The following is a 17,587-nucleotide window of genomic DNA, read 5'->3' as shown; positions in this document are numbered from 1 at the left end:
TGACGTTGCAGCGATATTGCTAGCGATATCGCTGCATGTGATACTTACCTCCGACCGGCTCCCCCGCTGGTAATCGCTGATCGCGCGAGAAGCTCCTGGACTATTCCTCGTCGTCCACTTCCTGCGGCGCTTCCTGCTGTGACGACGAGCGACGCGTGGAGCCGGGTGGGAGGACGCAGGATCGCCGCGTCTGACAGGTAAGTAGCGATCCCCGTCCCCTGCGATGTCGCTGCTGAGATCTGCCTGTGTGGCAGCTCACTAGCGACCACCCAGCAATTCACCAGCGATCCTGACCGCGTCATATCGCTGGTCGGGATCGCTGGTGAGTCGCTAGGTGTAACGGTACCCTAACCCTTCATAAATCAATAGTACATGAGGAAATAAGAAACTTTGTAATTTATCAGAGGAATTTGCTTTTTCCTCCTGGACTGGTCATTTGTTCTCAACATTCTTAATTCACTGGTAAAATTTGTCTTCATTGAATGCAAATTTCTCGTTAAGTAGATGGGAGAGGACAGTTGGTGCTCATGAAGTTCCATGGAGATCTGTAATGGTCGTATCAGAAGAACTTGCAGAAGAACCAACTGTCATTTCCTATCTCAGTAATTGGAAACTAAAAACAGATTTTACCCATGAATTGAGAGTGAATGATCAGTCCAGGAGGAGAAAGAAGCCGATTCCTCTGATAAGATCTGTCACATACGTGCTCAATTTCATGTGTACTACTGATTTATAAAATGAAATAACTCTTTAAAGGGAATATGTCACTAGATTTTTGCTACCCCATCAATGAGCAGCTTGATGTAGGGACAGTGACCTTGATTCTAGTGATGAGTCACTTATTGAGCTGCTTGATGTCGTTTTTATAAAACCGCTATTTTATCTTCTGCAGATCAACCAGTTTTCTGCATGTTGAGCTCTGTAAAACATTCAGAGAACTGGTAGATGTAGAGCATGTATATTTTCTGTGTCTTATATTTGTGGGTTTTTTTTACCCATAGGTAAAGGAAAATCAAAACCAAAAAAAGAAGAAAAAGGAAAGAACGAAGAGGTAATATGGAGATACATATAGGAAGTACATGTCCCAGTGTCCTTTTTAAAGTTTTATTCTCGACACACATTTTATTATTGATGTTTCCTTCTACAATATTGCCACATCTTCTGTATCACCTGTACATGCACCATATGGACAAAAGTATCCAGTGTAGGATGGACGAGTCTGGATTTGGTGGATGTTACCCGTCTGACTGCATTGTGTCAGCTGTAAAGTTTGGTGGGATTATGCTATGGGGGTGATTTTTGGAGTGGTTGGCTTAGGTCATTACATGGCTTACCATTTTTAGCAAACCACTGTCCACAAGCGCTGTTTGCTTGAAAAAGAGCAAAAAATTGCGCTGTACTTACCGTCCCCGGGTCCAGCACCGAGTCGCCGCCGTGGCGCTGTGCTGAAGTCATGCTGCAGCCTATCACTGAGTTCAGAGGCTCGGCCTGTGTGCATGGTACGAGTCTCTGAGCGCGCTGATTGGCTGCAGTGCTGTTGGCGTGATGTTAGCACTGCAGGCAATATCGGAAACTCAGAGCAGTTGTGGCGTTTTCATAAGGGACAGGAGTTTTTTTTCAATGTCCATACAGACATTATTGGGGGATTTTGGTCTGGATGTGCAGAGCCCTGACCTCAGCTTCAGCCAACACTCTTGGGATGGATGATCTAGAGCGCAGACACTGAACCCGGCCCTCTCCCCAACATCAGTACCTGACCTCACAAATGCTCTTCTGGATTAATGGTGTAAAATTCCCACAGACGCCTCCAACTCTTGTAGATCCTTCCTAGAAGAACGGGAGCGGCTTTATCTGCTAATGGAAGACCTACTCCATATTCTGGTCTATGGATGTAGCTCCTGTTGGTGTAATGTGTAATTCGCTTATCCATATACTGTATTATTTCATTATTTTTAGGACTCTCCAGTTTAGGAGATACCCTACAAAGGAATTACAAGGCATTTATTTCTAGCATTATAATTGATATTTTCATGCTGGTGTTATCTATTTATCCTTTATAGGGAATACCTATGCCGGTTGCTACTATTGCTGTTATTCTCCATCTTAACACATCTGCTTTGGTTTTCTCAGTACATGAAGAAGCTTTACGTGCAGGAAAGAGCAGTGGAGGAGGTCAAACTGGCCATAAAACCATTTTACCAGAAGAGAGAAATCACAAAGGATGAATATAAAGAGATCCTCCGCAAAGCTGTGCAGAAGGTGGGTTTGGAAACAAAGATGTCAGTATGCCTGGACAGGGTTGGTTGTGATTAGTCATCGCTTTAACAGCAGCTGAATGTTCGCAACTTCCAACATGCTGGGAGTTCTAGTTTCCCAACAACCAGAGAACTTCTTTCAGGAGAGCCAATATATATGTAAATGCTATTTTAAAATATTAATGGGAATCTTGTTGGCAGGTTTTTGCTATGTAAAATGAGGTGCATGATGTAGAGACCCTGATTCCAGCGATGTCTCACTTGGTAGGCTGTGTTTTGGTTTTTCAATAAACCGTAGCGTTTTATCAGCAGGCGATTATCACTACAGGACTATGTGTTTTGTGCCTCCTGGTCCAACCACGCCCCCAGCATTGATTGGTAGCTTTCTGTCAGTGTACACAGAGCTGCCAATCAGTGGTGCAGGCGGGGTTATACACAGCTCAACATTCTGAGCTCTGCTAGATCTGCAGCAGGGAAAACTGATTCTGTCACAACTGCTACACCCAGTAAACTAAGTGACACATTACTGGAGTCAATGTCTTCATCCCTATGTCATGCTGCTGTCTGATTACATAGCAACAACTTGCTTACAGTTTCCCTTTAAAGACAATCCCGTACACAAGATATCAATATAAAAGTATAAACCGCTAAGGATTTTTTTTTTTCTTAACCCCGTACACTGTGCTATAAATGTATGTACATGGATCAGTCCTTGGCGCACTATGCTGTACCTGTATGGTGCGGGGATAATATGGGTACAGGACGTCCATAGTGGGGGCAAATGGGTAAACATTACATAATTTAGCTGTGACCTGCACCCATGCAATGCATATGTCCTGTATATTTGATATTGCTCCCTTTTAATCTGTTTCAGATTTGTCACAGCAAGAGCGGGGAAATAAATCCAGTGAAAGTCGTGAACTTGGTGAAAGGCTACGTGGATAAGTACAAACACATCAGGAATAAGCAGAAGAAATCGGGAGTGTTCGAAGATCATGACTTAGGCCGCGAGTCGCCCATATAAATAGTCTTTCGCGAAATCGCAGCATAACGGACTTAAGTAAACATCGTAAATCGGAGGTCGTCTGGTCACACTCCTTCCCCCACTCAGTGGATAAAAAATGTATCATAGAGAGGAGATAATTTTCATTTTTCAAGATGGAAAATGCCTGATTTATTCTTCTAAACTTGGTCTTGGGTTTCTTTTTGTTTGTTTGCCAGTTTTGAACCATATTGCCATATACCGCAAACCAGTCTGCCAGCTTTCATTTCACAAGGGTCCTTGCTAGAAACATGGAGGACAATACAGTAACATCATCTCCGTAAGACTTTGGGATTATTGCTGACAGTTGTGGTTATATCCCTCTGTAGTTTTCGTTTCTAAAGTATACACAGAAAAATGACTAGATACATTTGTAAGAAACTTTTTTTTTTTTTCTGTGGGTATACTTTTTATTGGCACGGAACAGAGGTGAAGACCCAGCCTTTAATAATGAGAGCGATGAAAGGATATATTCTGGAATAAAGATTAGTCCTTTGACAATGAACTGTGTATAAGGCAAATTTATGATTTTTAATAAGATTTTTCTTTGTTTTAAGGTTATTTCCGAGTCTTGAGCTTCTTTTGAGAAACTGTGGAATACAACCCTGTGCTTAAAAAGATTGTCCAGTCATATTCCGCAGCACTTTACAGTTTAAGGCTGTGTGCCCACGTAGCGATTTTTAAGCCGCGATTTTCGGCGCAAAAACGTTTAAAAATCGTGTACAGAACGCCCCCATGCATTCCTATGTCATTCCGCACATGCTGTGCTAATGCTGCGCTTTTTTCCGCGGCGGAATCACTCAGTGGAAAAAATCGCAGCATGCTCATTCTTTTGTGCGGAATCGCAAAGAATTGCCGCGATTCCGCACCCATGGGAATGCATGAGAATCGCTTACTTCCTGCATGTGGCTATGCCCACCATGCGGGAAGTTAAGCGTCTCATGTGCGGTTGGTACCCACGGTGTGGAGGAGAGGAGACTGTCCTCCAGGCCCTGGGTACCATACCCCTGTAAAAAAAAAAAATAAAAAATAAAAAATCGGGGTATATTTACCTTCCGGCGTCCCGCGCTGCATTCCCGGCCTAAGCGTTCCCAGTAATGCCTTGCGGCACGGTCCAGTGATGACGTAGTCTCGCGTGACTCCAGCGGTCTCGCGAGATCGCTATAGCAACGCGAGACTACGTCATCACAGGTCTCGCAAGGCATTACTGGGAACGCTGTGTCCCGGGAATGCAGCGCGGGACGCCGGAAGGTAAATATACCCCGATTTTTTTTTTAGCATTTTAACATTCTGTCTTCTACTATTGATGCCGCATAGGCGGCCTCAATAGTAAAAAGCTGGTCACACTTGTCAAACACTATGTTTGACGAGTGTGACCAACCTGTCAGTCACTTTCCAAGCGATGCTTCAAATCGCTTGGAAAGTGCTTGAATATCGCACACGAAAATCGCGACAAAATCGCGATCATAATCGCGGTAAAATCGCAGTGAAAGCGCGCGGGAAAAAAACGCGCGATTTCTGGGAAGGAGTCCAGTTTTTGGTGTGCGTTTTAACACACACCGTGGGCACATAGCCTTACAGTTTCAAAACACAAGTCATAAGTAACAACGTTAACAATACAATAATTAAAGCAATATAAGATGCCCCTGCTCGTGAGAGCTTACAATCTACAATGAGGTGGGGGAGATACAAAGTACAGGTGTGTATTTACAATGGTGTATTTACAATGATGGTCCAGCCATCTTGAGGGAGTGAGGGATGGATGGAGCTAGTGAATGGGCTATACACACACACTTACACATAGAATGACTTTGATTAGTGAACGTGATAAGCCGCTCTGAACAAATGTGTTTTGAGGGAGCGCCTAAAACTATGCAAATTGTGGATAGTCCTAATTTCTTGGGGTAGAGCATTCCAGAGGATTGGCGCAGCGCCGGAGAAGTCTTTGGAGTCGGGAGTGGGAGGTACGGATTAGTGCAGAGGTTAGTGAAAGTTGTTTGCAGAGCACAGAGATCGGCTAGGCCGATAGACAGAAATGAGGGAGGAGATGTAGGGGAGTGCTGCACTGTGGAGAGCTTTGTGGGTGAGAACAAGAACTTTGAATTGGATCCTATAATGAATGGGCAGCCAGTGTAAGGACTGGTGAAGAGCGGACGTGTCCGAGTACCGATTAGCCAGATAGATGACCCTGGCTGCTGCATTAAGGATGGACTGGAGAGCGGATAGTCGAGTAACGGGGAGGCCAATTAATAGAGCTTTGCAGTAATCCAAGCGGGAGTGGATCAGTGCTACAGTGAGGGTTTTTGTTGTTTCCATGGTGAGAAAAGGGCGGATTCTAGAGATGTTCTTTAGGTGTAAGCGGCAAGAGCGGGCAAGAGATTGTATATGGGATGTGAAGGAGAGATTGGTGTCAAACATAACACCCAGACAGCGTGCCTGCTGCCGGGATGTTATTATAGTGCCACCCACGGAGAGAAAAATGTCAGATTTAGGGAGGTTAGTTGATGGCGGGAGCAGAAGTTCAGTTTTGGAGAGGTTGAGTTTCAGATAAAGAGCGGACATGATGATGGAGACTGCGGACAGACAGTAGTACCGCAGGGGTAAGGTCGGGGAATGACGTGTATAGTTGTGTGTCATCAGCATAAAGATGGTACTGAAAGCCAAATCTGCTGATGGTCTGTCCAACTGGGGCCATGTAGAGAGAGAAGAGAAGGGGGCCAAGGACTGAGCTCTGAGGTACCCCGACAGCGAGAGGAAGAGGAGATGACGTGGAGCCAGAGAACAAAACACTGAAGAAGTGGTCAGAGAGATAGGAAGAGAACCAGGAGAGAGCAGTGTCCTTAATGCCTAGTGATTGGAGCCTAGTGAGTAGGAGATGGTGGTCAACAGTGTCAAAAGCTGCAGAGAGTGGTCACCATTACATTTTGCTGTCAGAAGGTCATTGGTCACTTTGTTGAGTGCAGTTTCAGTCGAATGTAGGGGGCGGAAGCCGGACTGTGACGGGTCTAGAAGGGAGTGAGTGGAGGGGTAACGGGTAAGCCGGGAGTAAACTAGGTGCTCCAAAAGTTTAGAGATGAAGGGGAGATTGGAGACTGGTCTGTAGTTGTTTGTGCAGGATGGGTCGAGAGTGGGTTTCTTTAGTAATGGAGTAACAATGGCATGTTTGAAGGAGGATGGGAAAATGCCCGAGGAGAGGGAGAGATTAAAGATTGCAGTTAGGTGCGTTGTGACGACTGGAGATGTGAGGGAAAGGGGTCGGTAGTGCATGTGGTCGGACGAGAAGAAGAGAGGAGTCTGGAGACTTCTTCTGTGATGGGATCAAATGTGGAAAGTGAGCCAGGGGAGATGCAGTTAGGGATGGGAGTCACAGCACTTGGTGGTTGGGAGCAGATTTCCTGACGGATATTATCTATTTTTTCTGTGAAGGCCAGGTCATCAGCACAAATGTCTGTGATTGGGGCTTGTGCTTTTGGCCTGAGGAGGGAGTGAAAAGTGTTGAAAAGTTTCTTGGGGTTGTTGGCTGGTGGTGAAGTAGGTCTGTTTGGCGAGGTGAAGGGCAGCGTTAAAGGTTCTTTACATAAATTTGAAGTGGATGAAGCCTTCTGGTGTGCGGGTTTTTCTCCATATGCGTTCAGCACTCCTAGAGCATCGCTGGAGAAGTTGAGTTTGCGATGTGAGCCAGAGCTGTTTTACTCTGTGCTTGGAGGTTCTGAGGGTGAGGGGAGCTACTTGGTCAAGGATGCTTCTAAGAGTGTCGTCGTAGTGCTGAACAGCCAGATCAGGACAGGAAAAAGAGGAGATTGGGGACAGTGATGAGTGAAGGGAGTCTGAAAGTGTCTGAGGGTCAATGGCTTGTAGATTTCTGACTGTGTGGTAGGTAGGAGTGAGCTGGGGTGGGCGAGGATTTGTGAGCGTGAAGGAGAGAATGTTGTGGTCAGAGAGTGGAAGCGGTGAGTTATTTAGGTGGGAGATTGAACAGAGCCGGACAAAGACCAGATCAAGGGTGTTACCGTCCTTGTGTGTCTCAGAGGTTGAAAGCTGTGAGAGGCCTAGAGAGGTGGTTAGTGATAGAAGCTGGGATGCAGATGCGGAAGTAGGGCTGTTAATGGGGATGTTGAAGTCTCCCAGGATAAGAGTTGGTAGCTCTGAGGACATGAAGTGCGGCAGCCAGGCAGAAAAGTGGTCAAGGAAGTGGGTGGGTGAGCCTGGGGGCCGTTATATGACCGCTACTCTGAGGGAGAGGGGACGAAAGAGCCTGATGGTGTGGACCTCAAAAGTAGGGAATGAGAGTGATGGAACTGGTGGGATGACCTGGAAAGTGCATTGTGGGGACAGGAGTATGCCGACTCCACCACCAAGTCTTTGTGGGTCTCGGGGAGTGAGAGAATTGTAAGCAACTGTAGGAACTGGCAGCAGGGGAGTCAGTGTCAGAATCCTGAATCTAGGTTTCAGTGAGGGTCAACAGATTAAGAGATTTGTTCATAAAGTAGTTGTGCAGGAAAGGAAGCCTGTTACAAACATCAAGGCATTATTAGACTTATCAGAAAATCACATTTCTTTATCGCCTTATTGGGGGACACAGAATACCATGGGTGTATGCTGCTGCTGCTAGGAGGCTGACACTATGCAAAAACAAGAAAATTAGCTCCTCCCCGGCAGTATACACCCACCGACAGGCACCAAGCACCTCAGTTTGTGCTTATTGTCTGTAGGAGGCGGACCGGGATCTCCCCAGATCCGCAGTTATTAATCCAATTTTTCCTTTCAGGGTTTAGTTTGAACTTTTTAATCCTTTCTTCTTTTTTCTTTTAGGTTTTTTCCGTTGGGAAACAGGGTATACTTATCACCCTGATTTCCTATATCATGCGGCTGAGCGAGCAGTGTGGTGTCACCCACATCGCAACTCTCAGTACCGCAGGCAGGACTTTTCCATATCACCTTCCGGTGATAAGGGTTGTGGACAGGTGGCTGGTCCTTGCCGAATCCCCCTCCTCACCCCTCTCTCGGGACAGGGCTGAGAGGAAGACGGCGATCGCAGGTGGTTCAAGCCGTCTTCTGCAGGATGCGGGTACAGAGGACTCCCTTCCCCCCAGCGGCCTGCCGTTTCCCCGTGGGCCCCTGTGGTCATCCTCTTCAGGGACGTCAGGTAAGTGCCTGTACGTTCCCTCCGGCCCCGCATAGGCTTCAGTGCATGGGAGAAGTTGGACCTTGGGATTACATGTCCACAGTTTTTGAATCTCCCGCCCTTTCTGCCTGCCGCGCGCTCACACAGCTGTTTGCGTCCCTTCCCTCCCCCTTTTCTAGTCAGGGAGACTCTGGGGATCCCTTCACTCACCGCAGCAGCGTCGCAAGCAGGGGACCGCTGTCATATTGCTTCCTGAGCGCGGTATGTCGGGGTAGGCATGGGGCTGCGGCGCCGTCACTTTTACTTTCACTTTCCCCTCAGCGAGGGGAATTTCTCTGCTCCCTCCTCCCTTCCTGAGCGCGCTCTTTTCAGCGCGCCTTTTCTAGCCCATCACAGGGCTTCTTTCTCTTTGAGATGCCAGCCTCCCCTTTCTGCCATGCCCTCTCCGTCGCCGTTAGCCAATCACGGCGCAGCCGCTAAGCTCCGCCCCCATCTTCCAGCACAAGGTTTTCCTGGGTTTTCACTACCTTTCTGCGCTGCTTGGGGGACACTTCGGCGTTTCTTCTGCTGCTCGCACAGAATCTCGGTAGGCTCGGCTCTGGGACAGGGATTGGCTCTCCTCGGCAGTTATTCCCTAATTTCTGCGGCCATTCAGTGCAGTTGACTTATGCCCAACCCTTCAGGGGATCTCTGCTTCAGGCCCACCGCTACCTATTACGCCTGTGCGCGCTGTAATAAGAAGTGGGCATCGGGTCAGTCGTCCCCATTCTGCCCCCCCTGCAGTCCTTCCATTATGTCAGCATCTCAGGAACGCACAGAGTCCCGGGCGGAGGGCGCTCTTCCCTCCTCTCTCCCCCCGGAGTGGGCCGTTACAATGTCACAGTCTGTTTCTGACTTGACAAAAGTATCACAGTCGCTGGTCCAGGTCTTAGAACGATTACCTCAGCCACCTCTGCCCCGACCACCTCTCGGGGTGAGTCGTCCGCACCTGACCGCGGCCTTCAGAGAGACAGACAGGGAAGGACTTCTAGGAAGCGGGCTCTGTCTACTTCGTCTTCGAGCTCGCAGGGCCCTTCCGCTCCCAGGCCTCCTCCTTCCTCGGATGACAGCCTTCAGTCAGGCGATGATTCTCATTCGGAAGCTAGCTCAGAGGGGAACAGCGTTTCTAAAACGCGGGACATGGTCGATAGTCTTATTGCAGCTATCTTCCAAACACTAAAACTTAAACAGGATGAGGCTCCGGCTCAGGAAAGCTCGGTTCTCCTTAGACGAGCCAGACCTCCGTCCCGAACCTTTCCCAATCACAACGATTTCGATACTACCTTATCCAAACACTGGGAGCGCCCTGAGCAACGTTTCTCAGGCCGCAAGTATTTGGACGTTCTGTACCCCTTTGACGCAGAACTGCTCTCAAAGTGGTCCAAGGCTCCAGAGGTAGATCCTCCAGTATCCCGGATAGCCTCTAAAACGGTGCTCTCTCTGCCAGACGGGGCATCGCTCAAAGATCCTACTGACAGGCAGATTGAATCTCTGGCTAGGTCTATCTTTGAGGCATCTGGCGCCTCTCTCTGCCCTATTTTCGCATCCGCCTGGGTGGCGAAGGTCATTTCCGCTTGGGCAAAAATTCTTCGCAGAGGCATCTTAGCGTCAGCTCCTCGAGACGAATTGGCAGATCTTGCAGATCAGATTAACCAGGCGGGAAAATACCTTTTGGCCGCCTCCTTGGACGCGGCCCGCTGCGTAGCAAGGGCTAACAGCAACATAGTAGCTGTACGCCGAGTCCTTTGGCTAAAGTCATGGAATGCGGACACTACTTCGAAAAAGTCGCTTACTAATCTGCCATTCCATGGCTCTAGGCTCTTTGGAGCAAAGCTGGATCAGATAATTTCCGATGCCACTGGAGGTAAAAGTACTTCGCTTCCCCAGTCTCGACCAAAACGTCCCTTCAACAAAAGGGGGTTTCGACCATTCAGGCCCTTTCGTCCCTTCTCTGCCAAGGAGAGAGCCACTCAACAGGATCGGCCGCCTGCCACCAGGGAGCGGGATCAGAGGAAACTTTCCTACAAACCCGCTCCTCGCTGGAGATCTAGAGGACAATATTCCAGATCTGCAGGAGCCAATTCCGGCAGATTTTCGTCTAAGTGACGGGTCACCCCCACCTGGAATTTCTTCCAGGGTGGGCGGCAGACTTTCCTTTTTCGCGGATGCTTGGCTGTCCGTTGTAGACGACGCTTGGGTCAGAGAACTCGTCGCATCCGGTTACAAAATCGAATTTGCTTCACTCCCGAACAGACGGTTTTTCCGGTCTCGGCCTCCGCGACAGCGGGCCCAGGTTCCGGGTTTTCTGCAGGCCATTTCCTCCCTTCTTTCCGCCGGAGTCATTGTTCCCGTTCCCTCAGACGAACGGTTTTCCGGGTTCTACTCCAATCTCTTTGTAGTCCCGAAGAAAGACGGCTCTCTTCGTCCTATTCTGGACCTCAAATTGCTCAATCGCCACGTGAAGATTCTTCATTTCAGGATGGAGTCTCTTCGGTCGGTGATTGCTTCCATGGAGCCCGGGGAATTTCTCTGCTCGGTGGACATTCGGGATGCCTATCTGCACATTCCAATATGTGTGCAACATCAGAAGTATCTTCGATTTGCGTTTCAGGGAGACCACTTTCAGTTCACAGCTCTCCCTTTCGGCCTAGCTTCAGCGCCCCGGGTTTTCACGAAGGTGATGGCGACCGTCATGGCCATCCTTCGCTCCAGAGGGATCCTCATCATCCCTTATCTAGACGATCTTTTGATCAAGGGTTCGTCTCGCCAGGACTGTCTCCGGAGCCTTCAGATAACCCTGGACACTCTCAGCCGTCTAGGTTGGCTGGTCAACAAGGAGAAGTCCATTCTGATTCCCACCCAGCGTCTGACCTTTCTGGGTATGGAATTCGACACGGAGCTAGCCCGTGTTTTTCTTCCAAAGGAAAAATTTACTACTCTGTCCAAGGGCATCAGAACTCTCAAGAGGCCTGCTCCCATTCCCATTCGGTTCTGCATGAAGGTCCTGGGGAAGATGGTGGCCTCCATGGAAGCAGTGCCCTTTGTGCAGTTTCACCTTCGCCCCCTCCAGCTGTTTCTGCTTTCAGAGTCCAAAAAACGGTCGCTAAATTTCGCCCTTCTTAAATAACATAAATACCCAAAAAGAAAAGAAAAAGGCACATACCAAAGGAATAAATGCAATAAATTTTATTAAGCTAATATAGCATATACAAAGAGAAGAAACAAACAGGTGTGACCACCACCCTGTAGATATACACAAATATATATATGTATGGGCAGGAATGAAGAAAAACATGTTTACAATAGAGATGCTAAATGTAACCCATAATTAACAATAGGCAATATAAGCGCAAGTTCGCAAACAGCGGTTGTAGATCTCAAAGATTGAGAGAAAAGATTAGCCAAAAAAATATATATATAAAGCTACAAATAATATGTGCAATGTTGCAACTGTAACCTCTCTCAAATTGAGATAAAACAACCACCATATGGGTTACAAAAGGTATGAAATAAAGTGCCATGTGCAGACAAAATGCATGATACCTAATTATCTTCATTCAAAATAGCAGCAAAAATTGTAGCAGCAAGAGTTATAGTATGTTACATGATAGCCATCCAAAGCACATATACACTCACTGGCCACTTTATTAGGTACACCTGTCCAACTGTTTGTTAAGACTTAATTTCTAATCAGCCAATCACATGGCGGCAACTCAGTGCATTTAGGCATGTAGACATGGTCAAGACAATCTCCTGCAGTTCAAACCGAGCATCAGTATGGGGAAGAAAGGTGATTTGAGTGCCTTTGAACGTGGCATGATTGTTGGTGCCAGAAGGGCTGGTCTGAGAATTTCAGAAACTGCTGATCTACTGGGATTTTCACGCACAACCATCTCTAGGGTTTACAGAGAATGGTCCGAAAAAGAAAAAAAATCCAGTGAGCGGCAGTTCTGTGGCCGGAAATGCCATGTTGATGCCAGAGGTCAGAGGAGAATGGGCAGACTGGTTCGAGCTGATAGAAAGGCAACAGTGACTCAAATTGCCACCCGTTACAACCAAGGTAGGCAGAAGAGCATCTCTGAACGCACAGTGCGTCGAACTTTGAGGCAGATGGGCTACAGCAGCAGAAGACCACACTGGGTACCACTCCTCTCAGCTAAGAACAGGAAACTGAGGCTACAATTTGCACAAGCTCATCGAAATTGGACAGTAGAAGATTGGAAAAACGTTGCCTGGTCTGATGAGTCTCGATTTCCGCTGCGACATTCGGATGGTAGGGTCAGATTTTGGCGTAAACAACATGAAAGCATGGATCCATCCTGCCTTGTATCAACGGTTCAGGCTGGTGGTGGTGGTGTCATGGTGTGGGGAATTTTTTCTGGGCACTCTTTGGGCCCCTTGGTACCAATTGAGCATCGTTGCAACGCCACAGCCTACCTGAGTATTGTTGCTGACCATGTCCATCCCTTTATGACCACAATGTACCCAACATCTGATGGCTACTTTCAGCAGGATAATGCGCCATGTCATAAAGCTCGAATCATCTCAGATTGGTTTCTTGAACATGACAATGAGTTTACTGTACTCAAATGGCCTCCTCAGTCACCAGATCTCAATCCAATAGAGCATCTTTGGGATGTGGTGGAACGGGAGATTCGCATCAGGGATGTGCAGCCGACAAATCTGCGCCAACTGTGTGATGCCATCATGTCAATATGGTCCAAAATCTCTGAGGAATGCTTCCAGCACCTTGTTGAATCTCTGCCACGAAGAATTGAGGCAGTTCTGAAGGCAAAAGGGGGTCCAACCCCTTACTAGCATGGTGTACCTAATAAAGTGGCCAGTGAGTGTATGTACTCAAAGTAACTCTGGAGGAATAGGTGCACATATATATAAGGCAATCAATATCAAACAAAATTGCACCCATCCATATAATTGCACAAATGCCCATGTGTGAGATGAAATCCCCCATACCGCATGTTTAGCCGCTGATATAAAAACCCATGATCAAAATCTGTGAATGGCAAACTGCCCCCCGAGGAAGCTGACGCGAAACGCGCGTTGGAAAATTGGGCAGCCGACTTTCTGAGTCGCCAGGGCCTAGCGTCCGGCGAATGGTCCCTGCACCCCGCGGTTTTCTCTCAGATATGCGACCGTTGGGGCACCCCGGATGTCGATCTCATGGCATCTCGGATGAACCACAAGGTGCCGCAGTTCGTAGCCAGGTCCAGGGACCCTCTAGCCGTCGCATGCGACGCACTGGTGACTCCGTGGTCCCAGTTTCAACTTCCGTATCTGTTCCCGCCTCTGGCATTGATCCCTCGGGTGGTCAAAAAGATAATATCGGAAGGCGTACCAGTAATTCTAGTCGCTCCAGATTGGCCAAGACGGCCTTGGTACGCGGAACTGGTCAACATGCTCGCGGACGTTCCCTGGAGGCTTCCGGACCGTCCAGACCTTCTCTCGCAAGGCCTCCTTTACCACGAGAATTCTCAGTCTCTGAATTTGACGGCATGGCCGTTGAGACCGCAATTCTGAAGGAATCAGGTCTGTCCAGTCAGGTTATTCAAACTATGATCAGAGCCAGGAAACCAGCCTCTTCCCGCATTTACTATAGGTACTGGAAGGCTTTTTTCCGTTGGTGCGATGATAAAAGAGTCTTCCCAATGTCTTTCTGTCCCGTCTATCCTGGGGTTTCTTCAGGCTGGGTTAGACGCGGGTCTGTCCCTCAGTACGCTCAAGGGCCAGGTTTCCGCTCTCTCTATCCTCTTCCAAAGAGAGCTAGCTTCTCTATCACAGGTCAAGACCTTTCTACAAGGGGTTTCCCACGTGGCTCCTCCTCATCGTTCGCCAATAGACCCGTGGGATCTCAACCTCGTCCTTAGCGCGCTCCAGAAGGCGCCGTTCGAGCCTCTCCAGGACATTCCTTTGTCCCTTCTCTCTTGGAAGGTCACCTTTTTGATCGCCATTTCATCCATCAGAAGAGTTTCTGAATTGGCGGCCTTGTCATGTCGTTCCCCTTACCTCATTCTCCATCAGGACAAAGCCGTCCTCAGGCCCGTTCCTTCTTTTCTTCCAAAGGTGGTTTCCGCTTTCCATATCAATGAGGATATCCTCCTTCCTTCTTTTTGTCCTGCTCCATCTCATCCTCTTGAGAAGTCTCTCCACAAACTGGACGTAGTTAGAGCCCTGCGTGTCTATCTTGCCAGGACCTCTTCCCTTCGTCTGTCCGATTCCTTGCTGATCATTTCTGAAGGTCGCCAGAAGGGCCTTCCGGCTTCCAAATCCACGATCGCTCGCTGGATTCGTTCTACCATTCTGGAAGCGTATCGTCTTCAGGAAAAGCGGCCCCCTCCGGGAGTAAGAGCTCATTCCACCCGGGCTGTGGCGGCTTCGTGGGCTGCTCGTCACCAGGCCTCGGCCATGCAAATTTGCAAGGCTGCAACCTGGTCATCTTTGCACACCTTCACGAGGTTCTACAGGGTTCATACCCAGGCTTCGTCTGATGCTGTGGTTGGTAGGAAGGTTCTGCAGGCGGCGGTGGCTCACCGGCCGACCTGAGCCTTTCAGTTACTTTCGTTCCTTTTTGCTGTTCCCACCCTTGGGACTGCTTTGGGACGTCCCATGGTATTCTGTGTCCCCCAATAAGGCGATAAAGAAAGATGGATTTTTGGTTCTTACCGTAAAATCTCTTTCTTGGAGCCTTCATTGGGGGACACAGCACCCTCCCTGTTTCAGTTGTACCGTGTTGGGTCTTAGAGTCCCTTGTTGGGTTGGTACATATGGTTCGAGTTTTTCTCGTTGCTTCTCCTACTGCTTTTTCACCAACTGAGGTGCTTGGTGCCGGTCGGTGGGTGTATACTGCCGGGGAGGAGCTAATTTTCTTGTTTTTGCATAGTGCCAGCCTCCTAGCAGCAGCAGCATACACCCATGGTATTCTGTGTCCCCCAATGAAGGCTCCAAGAAAGAGATTTTACGGTAAGAACCAAAAATCCATCTTTTTTTGTGTTTAAATGTATTTTAAGGGAACCTATCATGTTGGATAATGCTATTAATCTGCAGATACAAGGTTAATCTGTTAATATTGGTATGGAGGTTCCCGACCACCGTACTGAACAAGATGACCAGTGCAGTACAGTGCGGCTCTACAAAGAAAGTGAGGGAATTGGAGCTTCGTTCTGTGCCTAAATTCATTACAAAGGAAGAAAAGAATGACTATAGTATCTATAAGGGGATGAGGCACCTTCCTACTACCCAGTAAAGTTTTGGGCCAAGCAGTTCAGATGGGACGAGGGTATCAATTGAATATGACCCATGTTCTTAGTGAGCTATCGAAGCAGCTTCAATGGAAATGTGCTGTAAAATGGAGACCATGATCATGGAAGATTGTCTGGTCAAAGTCAATGTTATAGCTCCTGAGCTAAGCATTTCAGTTTGCACGGTTTCCAGTACCATGTTTTGATGATGTCAAAGGTCATTTCCCAGGGGGTGCCACAAATGTCGACCATAGGCAATGTCACAGCTAGCCCCTCTACCTTCACACAATTACATTTGTACACACGCTCATTAGATGCTTTAATACAAAATACATTGTATTGTACATTTACCGAAAGATAAGGATACAATATATATATTTACAGATGGTGATGGAAACAAAAAGTTACCAAAAAATACCTTCACTATAAAAGCCTGATTTTTAACCAATGGATCATTTCCTAATTACACATTCCCTTTCAGTGGTGGATGACTACATATCGAAGAAACTGGAAGAAAATCCTCTGCACGTTGGGAAAGAATCAACTATATATGACGGCTGTTGAACAAGTTGTCTACATGTTCTCTCAGTGCTAGAGAGTTGAGCTTTTCTGCGCAACTTGAGACCCATCTGGACATGCAACAGACACTGTAGAAGTTGTCTAATAAAAGCACTGGAAGTGACAGGATGGCAAGTGCAGTACAGTGCGGCTCTACAACCTGAGGGATTTGAAATTTTGTTCCGTGATTAAATTCCTTACAAAGGAAGAAAACAAGTATGATTGCTGTATATGGTGATTATACATCTTCCTACTCCAAGTAAAGTTTTTGAACAAGCAGTTTAAATGGGATAGGGAATCAATTTAAGGTGACACCCGTTCAGGTTGACCTGTCACAGCATTTTCAAAGGAAATATGCCATAAAGTGGAGGTCATGATTTTTTAAGATAGTCTGGCCAGTGGTTTAGCTCATGAGTAAGGCATTTTGACTTGCATAGTTTCCTGTATTATTCATGATGTTTTGATGTTAAAGGTCAGTTCCCGGGTGGGTGCCACAAATGTTGACGCCTGATTAAAAAAAATGTGTCGCCAGCAATTTAGCCAAGAGAATTTAGACATGCTTAGAGAAAATACATGCTGTGAGGATCTGAGGCTGTGGGTTGTATTAATAACTTAGGCAGGACAACAATGCAACTATTTTTTTATTCTTTACTTCCACGGTCTCACAGCAATTCTGGGTAGATGGCCAAAATGCAATGCCCTCAGTCCAAGAGTTCCAACCCGGGAGCGGTAGCTCCACTGACCCAGTTCAGGTGATACGCACTTTCTCCCAACCTTTGATTGGCACACAGCTTTTGGTATCTCCTGCTGGTACTGTCTGCAGTCACATCCTATGTTCCTCCAAACAACAGATATCACTACCGTAGCACATGTATACCCCACTAGCCTGCAACCACCCCTCTATTTCCTCATCAGTGTCCTAAATACCCCAAGAAAATTGAGCCGGCCCTAGGGAAACACCCCCCCCCCCCCCCCGTTAATTGGTGTATGTATTTTCCTCAGGCTGAGTCCCATCATCTGAAACTAGTTGAGACCCCCTGTGGTGACTGCTCTACTTGGTGTACTATCCCCATCCACAAAATGGGAGTAGTGACTGGGAGAACAATGGCTTGAGGCCCCTGACACACTGTCGAGAGTTATGGAATGACTGCCTTACCTGATACCAATCTTAGGTCTGGCCTTATGTATGCATAAGATCTAGCCCGCACGTCTTCCTCTGCTTACCGTCATTGAATGGAAACATCGATTCCCAAGGTGGAACTGATCAGCAAGCAAATCTCTAATCAAACACAATAAGGTTGATGTAACCGGT

General features: G+C 47.6%; 1 protein-coding gene across 7 annotated transcripts in view; it reads left to right on the top strand.

Moving 5' to 3' along the window:
- The window catches only part of PHRF1 (PHD and ring finger domains 1), a 75,114-nt gene extending 71,312 nt beyond the window's left edge, over positions 1-3,802 (top strand). For all 7 annotated transcript variants that reach the window (XM_073554409.1, XM_073554406.1, XM_073554408.1 and 4 more), the window contains exons 18-20: positions 1,002-1,051; positions 2,131-2,259; positions 3,130-3,802. In XM_073554409.1, the coding sequence (XP_073410510.1) occupies positions 1,002-1,051; positions 2,131-2,259; positions 3,130-3,279 (329 nt within the window). In that variant the 3' untranslated portion in view covers positions 3,280-3,802. The remainder of the gene's footprint in view (positions 1-1,001; positions 1,052-2,130; positions 2,260-3,129) is intronic.
- Positions 3,803-17,587: the final 13,785 nt, after the last annotated feature.

This window comes from Dendrobates tinctorius, unplaced genomic scaffold (assembly GCF_039654945.1).
Source record: "Dendrobates tinctorius isolate UK_male_01 unplaced genomic scaffold, ASM3965494v1 ptg000211l, whole genome shotgun sequence".
NCBI classification, from domain to species: Eukaryota; Metazoa; Chordata; class Amphibia; order Anura; family Dendrobatidae; genus Dendrobates; species Dendrobates tinctorius.
The sequence above is the reverse complement of the archived record's forward strand: the minus strand, read 5'-3'. Positions and strand labels throughout refer to the sequence as shown.